At 42.3% G+C, this 17,642-nt stretch overlaps 1 protein-coding gene across 2 annotated transcripts in view; it reads right to left on the bottom strand.

The window, feature by feature from the left end:
• kif6 (kinesin family member 6) overlaps positions 1–17,642 on the bottom strand; it is a 59,130-nt gene that overhangs the window by 15,287 nt on the left and 26,201 nt on the right. For both annotated transcript variants that reach the window (XR_014597453.1, XM_084013737.1), the window contains exons 12-13: positions 16,327–16,486; positions 7,413–7,610 (exon numbers count right to left, since the gene is read on the bottom strand). Coding sequence is in view for 1 of the 2 variants with exons in the window: in XM_084013737.1 (XP_083869863.1) it covers positions 7,413–7,610; positions 16,327–16,486 (358 nt within the window). In the remaining variant the exon portion in view is untranslated. The remainder of the gene's footprint in view (positions 1–7,412; positions 7,611–16,326; positions 16,487–17,642) is intronic.

Raw genomic sequence — 17,642 nt, 5'->3', positions numbered from 1 at the left:
GCTGTTGGCAAGCACACTACCAGGGCCAAGTGGCTCACCTACAGTAAATTGAAGGTAGTGGTTATTAAAGTTGCTGATTATTATTAATTACACATTTGCTGTTCCCGATGTCAAAATGCCTGCCCTGAAATCAACCCATTTGCTCCTAAAGGAGGGCAAGATGATACGTAGACACTGAATCATGTTGACAGGTAGTTATTATGAGCTGCTACATGTAGCATGCCGTACTCAGTCTGTGTTGTCACTCTTCACATACTCAAAAACATGAAGTCGCTCTGCGGTGACACACTGAAGCTTAGCGAGTTTGGTTTTTCATTCTCGATCAACCGCGGATAAATCTAATCTATCGGAGCCCTCTCTCAACCTGACACATCACATTTACAGTAACTTGGTCTGCGTTTCCAACAAACCAACATTTTTTCACTGTATGGCTTGTCTATGACATAATCTTATAATAGAATACATACAAACCAGCATTCATCTGGCAAGATTACAGTGAAAACCCAACGTTTCACAATGACTTCCCACTAATGTGTGGATCTTCGTGACGGAGCTGTTCTAACCAAAGACATACACAGGACAGTAACTCATGTGAGATTTATCACAGGACAGTCAGGAATGTTGTTTCTTTATTTTGGGAAAGTCTTGATTGAAACCAGCAGGCATCTCACAGTGGTATGGTGCATTAAAAGAGCCAAGCTCAACAAATCGCTTTGAGGGGAAATGCGTTCCATTCGGCTCTTGTAAAAAGCAACATTCCAGGGATATCTAAGAGTGATATGACATCATATTATGTTGTACTAACATCGTTTGTGGGGTAATGAGATCAGATGCGCTGAAGGCCAACTTTCCTAATTCTCCTTTTCCGTGCTTGAAGTGCTGACAAACCACAGAGGTTTAACAGGGCAGGAATATGTTGTTGTGACTATTGTTATTGCTTCAACAAATTTTCAAAATGAAATACCAGAGGTATGACTGTACTGTTCCATTGCATTCTCAGAGGAAAATGGTCTGACACCAACTGTTCCATGTTGTGTGCTTGATAGAAAAGCAGCATTTCTGGTAGGCAGCGTGTTTCTACGGTGGCCTCCTGCAGGGGAAGGTCGACTATTCGAGGTGTCTTCGGCTTCTGCTTAGATCACAGAAACATGAGGAAGGCCTGCTAGACCCATCAGCATCTCATTACATGCAAGCAGGATTTACAGTAAGATCTAAATCTTCCTATAAGTCTCAAGTCTCCGTCCACTTTCTGTGAGCTTAATACAAGTCTTCTCTAGGCTGAGTTACAACAGGGACACCTTGTCCATCCATTAGAGCAGAGGATCTCAAAGTGAGGTCCGGGGACCCAGGGTTCATTCTGTCAAAGGTCTGCAAGATAATGAGCTATAAATCATAAAATGCTGCTCTATCTTTAAAAAGTGCACATCTATCTACAAATGGAACAATGTACGTCAATAAAACGAGCACATTGTGTCCATTACTCCAACCCACGTTAGCTCTGGGTCAATGGAAACTCTATGAACGTGACACACAGGAATGACTTCATTGTTTCGAAGTCGAAGCAACAACTGAAAGTCAGTTTGAGATTCATTATACCAGTCTTGCTAATGTTCATTTTCTGAAAACGTTTACAGCTCAATAAATGCTGTCAATGTGAGCTTCTGTTTAAAGGGATATAATAGTATTAAGTAAACATTAGACATGCTGCAGCTCTAATAAAGGATTATCTCACAAGCTTAATCTGATTCAAATTGAAATGTGTTTCTGTTTAGCACTTTGAAAATGTGTGAAATATTTAGGTTGAAATGTTTTAGAATATACATAGTTCCATTGGCATCTAAGAGTAGAAATAGTATGCTGAGTCGTGTTACCTGTAAAGGGTCCCTGGTCCAACAGCCTAACAGAACCTTTTATACTAAAACAATGTTGAAGACACTGTGCTTCTCTATCTGTGGAGTTCGGATCAGTTTCCAATTTACAGTTCACATCGTAGAAATCCTCTTCTGAGGAACTCACAATGCCAAAACATTTAATTGCCACCATGTGCTTGTATGTCTCCACCAACCAGACAAAGTCCAACCAAATTATAAAACAGTCATAATTAACACATGAATGTTATGGCCCAAAACATGTGTTGTGAGGTCACCTTTGACCACCAAACCCTAAACAGTTCATCCAAACAAGACCCTCCGAGGCTTTCCTGAGCCTTTGGTCCACGAGAACGAAACCTACGTACGGACCTGCACACGGACAGACGGACGACCCAAAAACAGAACTCCTCCGGCTACAAGAGGAGGCATGAAAATCTCCCTAATGTTCCCGGTTTGATCTATGCTGGCAAAGCCAAGCGTCCAGTACAGAAGGATGCATTATGGAAAGAGTGGAGTCGATTATACGCCATTCAATCAGCACGAATGGTTTCCATGGAAAGGTCATCATCATTACATTTACAGTTAATCTTCAGGGGACAGTAATTACCCTCAGCGTAACCATAGAGGCTCAGAAACCGCAGATTTAACCTAAATTAAAACATACACAAACAGTCAGCGACCCATCGGGCATGTGGGAAGGAGAAATGGAGTGCATTTGTTTTGAATTAGGACAGAGTAAAGAACAATGATCTAATGTGAGGATATGGTTTGGTTATGAGTCTCCAACTGGGTCATGAAATATAGGCGATCCAGATGTGAAGCATATAAGTCAATTATGTTTCATATATTCTTCAGCATGTAACAATGTAACATGGGACACTATAGCATGAGCTGGTAGTTGATGAAACCCCGGACACCAGGTGTGTGAGGTGTCCTCTCTGGTCCACCTGGAACTGCTCAGTGTTCCTGAAGCTTCTGTTCCCAAAGTGCCGAGGCCTTCTGGACAGCATTGAGCTTCCCCTGCTGGTGAACAGCTGATGGAGCTGGACGTGCGTGTCCCGCTCACAGTGTTGGTTGCAAACAGAGCAGAACGAGACGTTTCTCATGAAGTGTGAGAAAAGTGGACCAACATTCCAGACCGGACATGTAACTGCTAGCAAGGGACTGCAGCTTTTTTTGTTCGGGGGGGGAGCAAATGATTCCCTAACAAAATGGACGATGATGTACAGCAGTGATTCTCACAGCGGGGCCTGGGAACCTCCAGGGGTCAGCGGCATTCTGTCAGGGGGTCAGCTAAATCATTTGCTATAACTCATAAAATTGTGCTGTATCATTAAAAAGTGCATTTCCTTTGCGCCAATAAAACAAGAATCTTGTGTCCATTACTTCCAGCCACGTTAGCTTGAGGGCAAAATAAACACGATGCTGACACAGCAATTAGTTCATTATTTTTAAATTGATGTAATTAATGGAAGCTTTAAACTGCCATAATGAATCCAGGTATTTAGACTAGGCTTGCTGGTGTTAGTTAGCTATAAACACTGTTAAGATGAGTCCAAATGCATTTTGAATGAAATCCCCCTCTATTCTAAGTGGCTTTTATAACATTAAATACCATTACAACTTTACCCACTGTGGGATTATCTCATGTTATCTTAACATTTCTGTTTATCACTATGAAACACGGCTGAAGCATTTAATTTGACATGTTAGAATACAAATAGTTCCGATGACTTCTAAGAGTAGCCCTGTGATAGACTGGCGTCCTGTCCAGGTGTACCCTGCCTTCGCCCAATGACAGCTGGGATCGGCTCCAGCCCCCCCGTGACCCTGAATACAGGATAAGCGGTAGAAAATGGATGGATGGATGGATGGATGGATGGATGGATGGATGGATGGATGGATGGATGGATGGATGGATGGATGGATGGACTTCTAAGAGTACAAATTCACATCTGTGTTAGGATTAAAACGTTCTCCTATCTAAGGGATCGCTAGCACCACTTTGAGAACCGCTTATATACCAATATTGACTTTAAAGTGGCAGTCCGTAACATTTCCATCTATTTAATTGTCTTTAAGTTACTATTTATCAAAGAGTGAGTTAAAACAATGGTGGTTGATCATGTGACCCACTAATGAAAGTGCTTGTTCTTGCTGCTTTGCCCAGAATTAGGATCTACGTGTTTGTGACGACATTCCCGCAGAAAAATTCAAAATGAGTGAGCTCTAGTCTAAAGTGTTTGGTACATTTCATTACTGCTGACTCACAATGGAGGATCAACAGGCAGAGAAAGAAGACCATTGAACTTTGGCTTTAAAGCGAAGCCCTTGCGTGATTCACACACTTTCAGAAAATGACACTTCCTCTCATCTCAAAGTGAGTAGGTTCTTTTAAAATGTGTTTTTGGTTAGATGCCTGTATGTATTGAAGACATTCCTCTCCCCAGCAAACTCCAAAGACATAATTCACCATAATCTGTGTTTCAACACAAGCGGTTATGTCATGTGCCTTTCCTGTGATGTTTCCCCTTGACACTGACACAGTGAGCGTCGGCACCGTCCACGCTGTTAGCAGTTATACATTCAAATGTGAAAGTGATTGTGAGGGCTACACAGCCAAGGTCTGGATCACTACGATCATCTAACGGCCTAGTTCATGTGTAGGCTGTTATATGTAATAACCCATCACTTAATATGGGAAGGAGCCATCCATCCACATTGGGGGTGGTATTGCTGACTTTCTGGGTGTCCTAAAAGTCCTCAAAGAACTCAGGAACTCTATTGTGATGAGAGCCTGTTGTGTTTGTGAGTCTGACGGACACGTGTCCTCTCATGTGATTATGATGCCAGATTATTTACATGTAATATTTCAATGCGTGGATTTAATCTGATATCTGAATGACCAGCTGTAGAGTCATGCAGGTATCTAGGTTTCTGGTCGGGGGGCCACTAGATCGTATACTTACACACATACAGACAGCGTTATAAAATAGCCTCTCGTGTGTGGTTGTAGCAGCAGATGCCACGCAGAAGCCATGGAGGTGATGAAGGCCATGAGTTCAGAGAGGGAGGGCTTGTGGGGGCAGGTGAAGATAAATGTGGTGAGATGACCCAAATGATCATGCCTGCTCTGTATTAGATGACATATCATTGTGAGAGACTAATACACATGGAACCTCATTTATCAGCGGTTTTTAAGAAACCACAGCTACATAGCCATCCATCACAGCGCTCCTCGTCGTCCCCTCGATGAATGACTGATTCGCTTACTAATTCTGACTGGACCCAGTTCAAACATGTGTTTGTTTTTTAATAGGCTCTTCTTTCAGAGACGCTGTCTGCAATTACCTCTTTGCTGGCCTTATTACCGCACCGGGCAGCATTACACAAAAATGTCTACAAGGATGAGGGAGCTGCGGTGAGCAGAGACAGCAGTGCAGCCTCAGTGTGATGAGCTGCTGGCTCGTACCCCGCGTGCCCGTCGGCTATGACCGAGCTCGTTATAAGGGCTCAGGTTCATCATCACACTTAAGGCTCCACTTAACCCAAATGAAACAGGAAAAGCCAAATGAATGCTGCCGCTGGCCGGGGAGCATATCTGAAAAGCGTGATTGGCTCCACATTCTTGTTGCGTTTAAACCAAGTTCATGTCTAATAGAGAGAACGTCCACTGACAGTCCGGGAGCAGCAGCAGTCTGAAGGCTCGGCCTCTAACTCTGACATCTCGGAGCCTTCGTCATACGTCCGTTATGATCTAAACCCTCTGAAGGGGCCAAACTAAGAGGAGATAACCAAAACAGCAGCACTGAGATGACACTCAAGTCCAGACCACCTTTTACACTCACAGACTTCTGTTTAATGAGATCATATTTGCTAGATTTCTATGTTTCTATTCGCCAGATAACAAACCAACAAAAACATGTGTGAATATCCTCCAGCATTTCTACTTATATAAGATATATCCTTGTCATCCAATACTAAATTGTTAGCGATTCCTTTTCGTTTGACATGCTGCTCCTAAATGGAACCGACGGTGTCAGGTTTGTTATGCCGGTCCGGTCCGAATAGTCTCTCGTGTTTACATTGAAGCCTTCTTGGCCCCTGGTCTCTGCTTCAGGTTACACTAAGTACCATAGGTTCTGAACTCATCAACTTCTAATCAGCAACAAATTGCAGGTTTAATAAACTGCACTGTCTAATGTTTATTACACTGGGCCAGTTGAATGACCTCGAAAAGGAAATCCCACTGATGGCATTGTTTAGAAATAACGTAGGGAGCCCTGGGATGTCAGACTCTCTGCAGTAAAACCCAGAAATCAAGGATTGGTCATGCACACACACACACACACACACACACACACACACACACACACACACACACACACACACACACACACACACACACACACACACACACACACACACACACACACACACACACACACACACACAATCAGCATGACCAAATTCCACTCAAGAGAGATCACCTGTCTATACTCTTAGCGCCTAATTTATTACAACTTCCCTGCTTCTTCCAGGTCAGAGAGACGGACTGTCATGTTAAATGGAGTCCGTGAAAATGTGTTTCATTTGCACTTTTGACCCATTCTTACTGTTCAGTCGCAGGAAGCAGCCACAGGGCAGCGCTGAGGACCAAACCCACCACACACAATCACACAAAAACAGAGAGACGCCAACACCTGCTAGGGTTCAAACCCAGAACCTTCTGGCTCTGAGATGACAATGACCCAATGAACCACGGAGCCACAATGCTGCTGAAAGGAACCAAAGGGTTGGCTCACCCACATTACAAACGACAACACAAACAGTAAAGTAAAGGGTAAAAACATTATGGTTTGGCTTGAAATACACTTGTTATGTTACTATTATGGACCTCAATTAAAATGAATCAGCATGGACGTTTGGTTTTACATGGGACATGAAAGGCAGCCACCTGGGTGAAAGTCCTGTGCTGACACATGCATCCACCCAACCTTCTACCCAATATATGCTTCTGCAGACTCATTACATTACTGATTAGAAACATATTTCCCTTGAAATGTAATTGATGATGCAGCGTTTTGTTGTATGGGAAGGTGATTTTTAGGAGACAAGGCTGGTCATCAACCATGCAGATTGTTTCAGGTTCATGTAAGTTGTGAGAACTTAGCAATATAATAAAGGACACAATGTTCTCATCTTTTAGCACCATCTTCTTCCAGACACTCTGAATAGTCCACATTGGTGTTGGCTGCCTTCATTACAACTGAGGAGGTCTGATATCTTAAACCCAGAGGGATAAAACCAGGACGATCTACATGACTAGATACCACTAAGTTTACGGAAATATATGCGTTTTTGAAATTTGGTTGAACCATCATGTAAATGTGTTTCCCTCCATCAACTGGGGAGGTCTGAAGTAACAGAGCCATGAAGACACAAATAGCAGCACCACATATTAACTATGTCCCAGTTTAATTTGCATTGCTTAGAGTGCTAAAACACCACATCTGGGGAAAAAGAAAGCTTCTAAAGTACCTCTGTTCATGTACTGTATAGCTCGTCCTCCATGGTCAGCTGAGACGGTGTCCTTGCTGCCTTCCCTCAACAGTGGCGATGCTGACAAACTCAAGGCATTCTGGGAGGCCAGGCTCTGGTCATTGGAGATGTTAGCAAGCTGAGCAGCAGCATCTTGGGCCCTTTTTTTCTCCTTCTTCAACATCTTAACGAGGATACCTGTAGGCACTGGGTTAAGGACTCCACCTGTCTTTCCTTTGGAGGAAGATCTCTCACTCAATTCCACCTATTTCACCTGATGTAAAACATAAACATGGAGACCAGTTTCAGGATAAGAGAATGGGCAGGCAGTTCAGTAGGCTACACATCTAATAGTATGATGTATGTTCAAGTTCTTTGATAAGGAGGAAGTAGCAACATGGAGAGGAGATGTAACCTGAACTTTCCACATGGTTGTTTCAAAAATAAACTGTGTATACTACATGGCATTCACAGTCTGTTTCATACAGCCACTCACGTTGTCGCTGCTATATTTATGTCTCGATTACCTTATTTGGAGTGTTAGCAGTAGCATGTTAGCCTAACACCTATCAATCCAGACTAAATTCAGAAAACAAGCATTTTAAAAGTTGTTTGTATTTCTTTGAAATAGGCAACAAGACTAGGTTTATGTTTAGGCTCATCCTAGTTATTTTAAAAAGTTAAAAGTGACTGGTGTCTTGCAGACAAACCATTACATGCTGCGGTGGTGCTCGGCTCACGGTTGGTTTGGGTGGGTGAGTGGGCGGGACCTGGATCCCGCGGCTCCAGCCCCCAAACGCTACCGATATGTTGGCTGCACTTTTGTAAAAATGGGAGGAAGCAGAGACGCGTCGTCCATCTAGTTGATAGTCTGACCGAAGATGTGGCGGTCTGGGATGAATCAGTGGAGCTGAGGAGGAGCCAGAGAGGCTGCACAGACTAAACCTTCTCCACTGATGAGGCTGAATGCATGCCGCCTCAGTGTGACAGCGAGTCGTTGAGGTTGGTTCAATGAGGTGGCTGAAAGGCAAAAACTGCAGCTCAGATCCTGTTCTTATTTTCATTGCCATGACACGTTTCCCGTCTCCATATACAACGTATCCATGCATTAGGACAATTTACTGTAATCGTTTCCTCACTTCCATGTACGGTACTTTGCTTCCAACTCGACAGCACTATTCTGGATTTCATGCCTCCTGCTCTGACTGCTTACAGCTGGCCTCACATTTGTGTTTTTTTAATGATAAGTAACGCATATAGCAGAGCACAGATCATTCAAATCTGATTATGAAACTGATGCCGGCTTCATGACATGTCGAGCTACTTTCACTGTAAAACAGGAGTCTAGCAGAGGCAATTCTTTGCAATCAGATCTGCTGATGGAGGGAAAATTGTAATTGTGTGAAGTGGAATTGCATGGGAAAAAACGTATAAAGAAAAATACACTCAAGCCATTTCATAGAAAGTTGCCAAGATTGCTTTTAAGATGTCAACAGAACGCAAGAAATCAAAGCTTGTCACAGGTTAGCAGGTAAAGTTATTCTATAAGAAGAATCCTTGTAAAAACAAAGTGTGTTTAGTTTGATCTTCCTTTACATTACCTACATGAATAACACATTACAGGCTCATAAAATATGCATTCAGCTCCGGCTCTGCGTGCCTGTTTTTCCACTATAAATGGAAGTGTGTTTGATGGCCTAATCACAACCCATAATTTAGAGACAACACATTAGTCCGTTCTTCAAGCTCGGCCCTATCATGAGATTAGCAGACATCTACTTGTGGCCAGACTGTGGTGGTCAGCAGATAATTTGGCATGTTCAAAGAAGAAAAAAACAAGAGTCAGTATGTCATTATTTTGGATGATGAATGGACGTAGTTTTGAAGGAGATGGAGACGTTGATTTATATTCCTGTCAGCCAATACAAAGGGGATGTCAGTGGGAACAATAACACCAAGGAACCAAATCTCCAATTACAGTTTCCAATGAAACCGAGCATGCAGGCTCTCTCAAAACTGCCAAAATCTAAATGCCGACACAATTCCAAACGACCTACAGAAGCCAAGTTTTACGGAGAAATATGACTGTTTCTGTGGGTCCTATGTCATTGTTTCATACAAGTCATTACTTCAGACTGCCGTTCACCAGGTTTTTCCATTATTGAGATCTCTGGCATCTGATATCTTCATTTACGCTGAACACCACCAGCGACTGCGAGTATAGGATGAAAACGTTTCGGGGTTGCACGTAAGATCTGTGGGCTGCTTCACATGCCATGCACTCAAAATGTGGTCGGACTCAGCTCACGATGTGCATTCCATCTCTCCATCTCATCTTTCTTGTCACTCTCTATTATACCGTCCAATAAAGCAGACATCACAGGAAATAAAGAAATGCCTTGAAAATTACCACAGCTAGCAAAAGGTGCAGTGCCAACCTCGGCGGTGCCACAAATTGCTCCCATTTCAATGTACCATACAAGTATGACAAATCCTTTAAGATGCTCGATCACAATGACAGCAGTCGAGGAAGGTGTGAGCAGCGTGGACTCAAAAACAAATACTAACAGCAAATCCACTTTGAGTTTGTATCATTTAAAAGAATCTGAACCAATTGAATTTAGATAAAGGAACATTTGACAAAGATCCAAACTGCAAATAAAAAGTCTTTCAGCTTATTCAAAGAGTCAAAAGCTACAGCATGATGAAGCAATCCTATTTTCTTAGCACCTTATGCACAAAACTACAACGGCATATCAGGGCCACTGTAGAAAAAAAAAAGTCAAGAGAGACGGGCAATATTCAGAGAAAAAAAGTCACAAATTAGCTACTTTATCACGATGCTAACAACCGGCATTTATGCTAGCTAAAATCCCATGAATGTCGCATTTATTTTTGTAATTAATACATCACAACGCCTCGTTAAAGTCCTTAGGGTGATGATGTTGATGGTTATTGTTGGTTTATTTTATATGAGGCCAAATTGTCATCTTATGGGTGTTTATTGATCGGGCAATTGGGGTAAATGCTAGCGCTAGCTTTCACTTGTTGTCATAGCAACGGCAAACAGCCGGTATGTTTCCTTATTAAGAAAACTAAGGTGAAATAAGTATAATAAATAAACGGACTGATGGTGTCACATGGGACATGATCTGCTTCAAATACTGTATTTATTATATTGTTTCCAAAACAAATCCCCACAATTGGTTTGGAAATCCAACACATCAGAGTTTCAGGGTCAGTGTATAATGTGAAGTGCTATCAGAAAAACTAGACTAAAGCCAGTCGTCCATAACTTGTCGATTCAACAGAGCACTAAGTGCAGCTAAATGCAGTATCCTGCATTATTCACTAACTTTCTTTTTTTAGGCCCTGCTTCAAAACATTTACACATAAGCCCATTTAGCTATAATTAGCTTCGTCCAAGACCAGGCAAACATTTCCGTTCTGCAAAAGGAGTGATTTAGGTAATTACATTTAATCAGCACTCATTTGCATATATGCTAAAACAGTGTGCAGCTGGCAGCAAAACCTGAACTGGTGGCTGCATCTGTCTGACGACTTGCTTTCTGCTTCTGGATGAGTTGCACAGCCGACTCACGCAATCACAATCAACCAGCAAGTAATGCTGATTATCAAGCTTGATGAGTCCCTGTTTCACCAGACTAAGAGACATACAAATACAACTTTTAAACTGCGATGTCCACAGTAGGTCCATCCATCCATCGTCTACCGCTTATCCTGTATTCAGGGCCGCGGGGGGACTGGAGCCGATCCCAGCTGTCATTGGGCGAAGGCAGGGTACACCTGGACAGGTAACCAGTCTATCACATGTAGAGACAGACAGGTAACCAGTCTATCACAGGGAGACATGTAGAGACAGACAGGTAACTAGTCTATCACAGGTAGAGACAGACAGGTAACCAGTCTATCACGGGGAGACATGTAGAGACAGACAGGTAACCAGTCTATCACAGGGAGACATGTAGAGACAGACAGGTAACCAGTCTATCACATGTAGAGACAGACAGGTAACCAGTCTATCACAGGGCTGACATGTAGAGACAGACAGGTAACCAGTCTATCACATGTAGAGACAGACAGGTAACCAGTCTATCACAGGTAGAGACAGACAACCCTTCACACTCACATTCACACCTACGGGCAATTTAGAGTCATCAATGAACCTATTAGGTCAACGGCATAAACGTGTTGAAAAGTCAGGATAGAATTCCTTTTTTTAAAAGGGATTAAATGTACTTACTGCAACACAAAGCAAAGTTCTTTTCCCTGCCTCCCTATTTTCTCCACAGCCTTTTCCATCAATAAAGCAGAAAATGTCAACCTGCTGGTGGCACTGGCTGAGTGGTCAGGGGATCACCGGATGTGATCCACATATTTCACTGGTGAACTAAAGTCCCCAGAGTGAAGCTTCTTGTGTGGCTCAAAAATAAGGAGCTACACATCTCCAGCCCAGAAAGTACAGCTATGAGACCCAGAAGTGGTTTTTTTTGCTTGCTTAAATCTTTGAGCAATAAATTGTGCAGCATTATTCAGATCGAGTGGAATTTGGAGCGCCGATGACTTGATGTAAGAAATCACACTGAACAATGGCCAGAGTTGTTAAGGCGATCCAGGAAAGCCTGGCCAATGCAGTAAACACACTGCGAGATAACTTCTGTGCCTTATTACTGTTGCAATTATGACTGAGTAGAGGCCAACACTTTCTTGGACGCAATCTACAACCAATGCGGGCCAAGGGAAAATAAAACTGAATAATCTGATAGTTGTGAGTATTACCATTCATCTTTTCTAGCTGAAAACGTTGTGGCTTTACGTCCCTGGATCGCTTACAATAGAAGATAAGATTTACACCTACGAGACCATTTGGGACCAAGAGTTCAGAGTGTGTTGCTAAATAACAACCTGTTTAGTGAGAGCAGCTACAAATTTAATGTGTGCTTATGATCTGCCCTCCAGCTTCTATTTTTAATACGACAGCTTGTAAATGTGAAGCATCTAGCAGTGAAATCGCAACCAGATGAACACCCCATCGCCCCTCCCTTTCCAAGTGTGTCGGAGAACTACGGTGGCCTTCAGGTACACTAAAAACGTGAAAGGCTCACCAGGGTTTTGTTTGTCGGTTCCACTGTAGAAGAAACATGGCGGTGCAACACGAGATCACATCCTCCCTATGAAGATATGAAGGAACGACAACACTACGATTTGGGGTTTTTGTTGATTTTGTCTTTGATTTGATCGTGTTTCCCGTTGCCTCTCATTGCTGTATCTTCCTGTGTGTGATCACATGCTCTGCCCTGATTAGTTAAACCCGTGTCTCGGTATCTTGCTTTCCCTATTGTGTATTTAGTCTCTGTGATTCCCTCGGTGTTCGTCTCGTGAGCTTCGGTGAACGTTCAGAAGTTTATTCTCTGTTTATTCCATAGTGTTCTTGACCCGGTTCTGATTTTGACCATGCTCTTTTGTATACTTCTGTCTCTGTTTAATCGGTTCACTATCATCCAGTGAACCGATCTTTTATTTCTGTTTTTATAAATGCTTTGTGTCTTGAAAGGCAGCAACAAATAAAATGTATTATTAATATTATCCAGTGACCCTGTTTTCTGGTTATTTCATCATCCAGCCTGTTCTTCCTGTGTTCCTGTGCTGTGATGGATTTTCTTTAGTTGCCATTCATTGTATTCTGAAGTTAGCGACAGAACGAATGGGCCATTACGGACCCAGCAGATTTAGTTTTTGACTAAGAACTATATCATTTGTCCTTTTACATGGCACTACAGATGCAAATGCAACGTTTGCTCTTTCAAGTCAGCAGTGTTTGTTAGTCCTCGTGTTGCTCTGTCATCATGTTAATGGTGGATGCATCATGGCTCTGGCAGAGTCAAATAAGCATTACCAGGTGCCCCACTCCCCTGCAGAGTCAACCATGCATGAACACCCAGGGCCCGTGGGTAGAGATACAACCTTTTGCTTTACAGGAATCTCTGGCGTAATTAACCCAGTGAAGACTCGGCGTCAGTCTGGGAACAGTAAGCCTGTAGCACTGGAACTGTTGGCTCCCAGTAAGAGTTTTAGCAGAGATGGGGGGTGGGCGGACAGTTCTACAGACATGGAAAGCATGGTGATTAGCTGGCGGATACAAGCTTAAGTTGTAGAAATGGCCTGAATCTCGATAGCTATTAGGGCTCTGACTGGAAATGATGTCACCTCTACAGGTTTGGTCAACCCCAACTATAGTGTTACAGGCTGCAGACAGACCACCCTGACGGAGGGATTGACAGTTTAGGCTACTGCAACTTTATTTACAAAGAACATTGAGGAATATGGTCAGTAGAGCGTACGCAAAACTGGCCAAAATATGCGCTCTTTAACACGCACAATAGCCAATTCGGCACTTACGTCTGCATCATGTGAAAACCAGTGAATTCCATTTTGAGAGAAAAAAAAAATCCACAAAGAGGAGAGGATTTCATATTTCACCCACTTGATCCAAGAAATACTAGTGTGAAATATCTGCATGATAATATTCTGTTGATTTTGGAGAGCGGAGGTTTTTGTGGCGAAATAATCAAGCAGACGTCTCAATTTTCCGACTAATGCGCTGTGATCTAATGACAAGCTGGAGCAAGAGGGGCTGAGGTAGGAGTAATCCCATAAAGCGATTAGAAATATCATATTCAAAATTCTAATACCATAATTAGGATTAAAAGTAATTATGATGAACGGCCGTCATTAGATGAAGATCTATTGGAACATAAATATTAAAACAACATTTCATGTGTATTTTGGGGCGCTGGTGATGAACTACTTACATTTCATCATCTATGCTTCGGTAGAAGTGTTGTAACCCGACCATAAAATAACACAGGCTGATTTACTTTATTTAACTTTTCCGCTAATGAAGGTTTGACTATCGACAGTAAGTGTGATTAAACTATGAGGCTGCACACAGAATCAATTTACTTTTGCAGACCTCTCCCACATTTTAAATCTATTTGGAATGCCACCATCTGCTTCAGTTCAACCCTACAACGTTGCAGCGCCCCGACCAGCCAGATGGAGTCAAAATGGATGAGCGTTCATCATCATCATCATCATCATCGTCTTAAATTTGCAACAACAAGGCTCAGGTACTGCGACAGAGAATCAATGTTGTGGACTATAAACTACAGTAGGAGTAAGGGAGATCAGATCCAACCCAGAACAGGTTGCCTACTGAATCAATGCTTCAATGAGAGGAGTTGAAGCTGCAGACTCAGGCTGAAGCCCCCATCACACATGCACTGAAATAAGGGTCAAGAGGAAGAAGAAGAAGAAGAAGAAGAAGAAGAAGAAGAAGAAGAAGAAGAAGAAGAAGAAGAAGAAGAAGAAGAAGAAGAAGAAGGGTCATTTACAGGAAATGCCAATGAAAAACGTCTCACTGCAGAGGCGACAAGATTTGGGGACTTTTGACGGTGTGATCACACCGAACGCGAAGCCTATCTACAAAGTCAATGCAAAGATGGCAATACCTGAAAGCCTTTCAGCATTGAGATTTTCCACTTGTTGTCACCGAATCTGAAAGGGAGACATAAAATGTTGTCGTGGTCTGTAGTCATCCAGAGCTCTAGGATAACATATGACATCAGTACAGAGACCCGACCGGACTACAAACCAGAGACTGTCTATGGTCGCTGCCGTATTTATGTCTAGATGACGTTAGAGTGTTAGCATAGCCGACCAAACTCCATTCAGAAAACAAGCGTTTTAAAAGTTGTTTGCTTCTTATGGACAGATATCGGCGTATCTGGGACTTCACAACATCTACAAAGAAGCAACAGTGGTGATTCCAGCTGTGACTGATTAAACATGGGGTGCAGTCGAATAGTCAAAAAATAAGGTCCTAACTCCTATTCCTTACTCCTATTCCTTGACCTCTGGGGAAAACGTCACAGGGTTAAGGAAAGGCGAGAGGAGAACTCAAAAGGATTTAGGAATAGTCGGCCGCGGTGCTCAGAGAATCCGACCGGACTTTCACTAAGCTACGTCATTATAATGCTGCTGATGATTGAGAGCTGATGATCCACACCAATGATTGACGTGCGTCTGCACTGGAGAAACTACAATAATGGACTACAAAAAGCTTGTCGTCCACTTCTCCACATGTTGTTGGTTTTATAAACAGCTGGTTCACTGACCGGCTTCAGGTCCAGCAGCTCCTCCTTCCTGTTTGACCGTTTGCTGTATTTACATTTCATTTGTGGTTTTAGTTTCTTTTTGTCAAACATTTGTAACATGATTGAAATAAATAAAAATATAATTTAATTATTATCACTGCCCACACACATTTATCAACACAATTCCAATTACTATGTCTGCATGAAAGTCAATGTTAAATATGCAAATGCACATATCGTTTGTTTTCATGAACTGCCGAGGTGTGCGGCTCTTTAAATGTTGCCCTCGCTAAGAATTGTGGGTCGGCGTAATCTCCTTTCCTTTCATATAGGAAGGTCCTTTGTTTGGTATGGAAACACAGAACGACAGTAAGGGCGGACTAAATTAAGAACTACGTGACGGTGATGGTTTTACATCGTGTCCTGCCATCCTTCACATAAACCAAACGGAGCTTTGTGACATGTCTAATATTATACTGCATATCAAGCACTTCTTTATGTACAGTATGTTAACTTTACAGACTTGTGTATAAGAATGTTAAAACATTCATTCTTATTGAAAGTAATTTCTGTGGAAGAAATCTCACTCGCTACACAAACAGGAAGTGAGCAAATTTAGCCACACTACTTGTGTTTTATAGCCCAGTGATCAATAACCCAATAACTCACACATTTGTGAGACAAGTTATTGACAAAGCGTATAAAATAGACCTAAGATGCTCCATGTCAAAGGATACTGATCTCATTGTCACGTTGCGTCATCATCTCCTTTAATTTGGTCACTTCTGCTTCACAGTGGTGCTTCTCTTGAATCAGCGACTCCCTCTCCGTTGCTGCTGGTGACGCTCGCCCATCATCGGGTCGTTTTCCTCCACCTTGCTTGTCCATGATCATAGTCTGCACAAAAAAGATAAAGGAAAGATGGTTGACCTTTAATGGAGCTTAAATGGAGCTTCTGTTGTTCCTTTTTGATCTGGTTGGATCTGGTTGTTGAGAACTGCATCCCATCACATTTTGAAGTGACAGCTAGATTTATAGTTATGTAATTGTATACCTAAAAACAACTATAACTTCTTTATGTCATTTCATTATTTAAATACAAGTCAGTGGGTTTCCATGACTTAAAATCTATATTTTGTAGCTCAATGAACGTCAACAGGAAATCAATCAACTATCAGCTACACGTTGGTTTGCTGTTCAGAAGAACATATTCAGTATAAACAACCATCCATGAATGTTCACAAGATGGAAAGTACATCCTGTAAAGTGGTGCTCTTCTCAATTCTGTGATATTCCCTGAACATTAATTAAATTGCCTTCTCTCTTGCCTGTCTGTAATCCAACTCCAGTTCACTGACACTCCAGGCTTAACGACAGGTGGGAAACATGTTAAAAGGATCGGAGGTTTTTTCCACATGGAGAAGACAAAGTAGAGGAGAAAGGTGAGGCGGTTTCAGGCACACTGAAGAAGGTAGTGGAGGTAAAATGACTTTCCAATTAAATGCCACCACTGCACTGTGACAACACACACACACAGGGCTGAATTATGGAGCTGCACATCGAACCTCGTGGTTCGAAGAAAGGAATCAAATTCAAACCAGATTCCTGCAGAATCACTGGAGTGTGACTGGGGTGATGCTCAGAGGAATGTAAACTGTACAGAAGATAGAGTTGTGTGGATCATAACAAAGTGAAGGAGGGATAAACAACCATTCAAGTGGGATCTGGATCAGCTTCTGGTGGCCGAACCAAACCAGAGGAGCGGTGGTTTTCTACGTTCACGGAGCAGCAGTGAATACCCTCCATAACCCGTCTGACTTCCTCCAAAACAAATCACTTTAAGAATTTAGGTTTTCTACTAACATTTGGCAAACAACATGCGATTGCAAACTCTTTCCATGCCAGTGTGCATGACAGATTGTCAGTGGTTTGGGCATAGAGCCAAAAGCAAACTGATGCCCGGACTCCACAGGAAACACAAATATGACATTTGTTCAACAAATGATGACAAGAAATTCAACCAGGCATTTAACAAAAAAATCTGTTAATATAA

Source organism: Eutrigla gurnardus (genome assembly GCF_963514095.1).
Source record: "Eutrigla gurnardus genome assembly, chromosome: 7".
NCBI lineage: Eukaryota > Metazoa > Chordata > Actinopteri > Perciformes > Triglidae > Eutrigla > Eutrigla gurnardus.
Note: the sequence above shows the minus strand (reverse complement) of the source record. Positions and strands in the feature narration are given on the sequence as shown.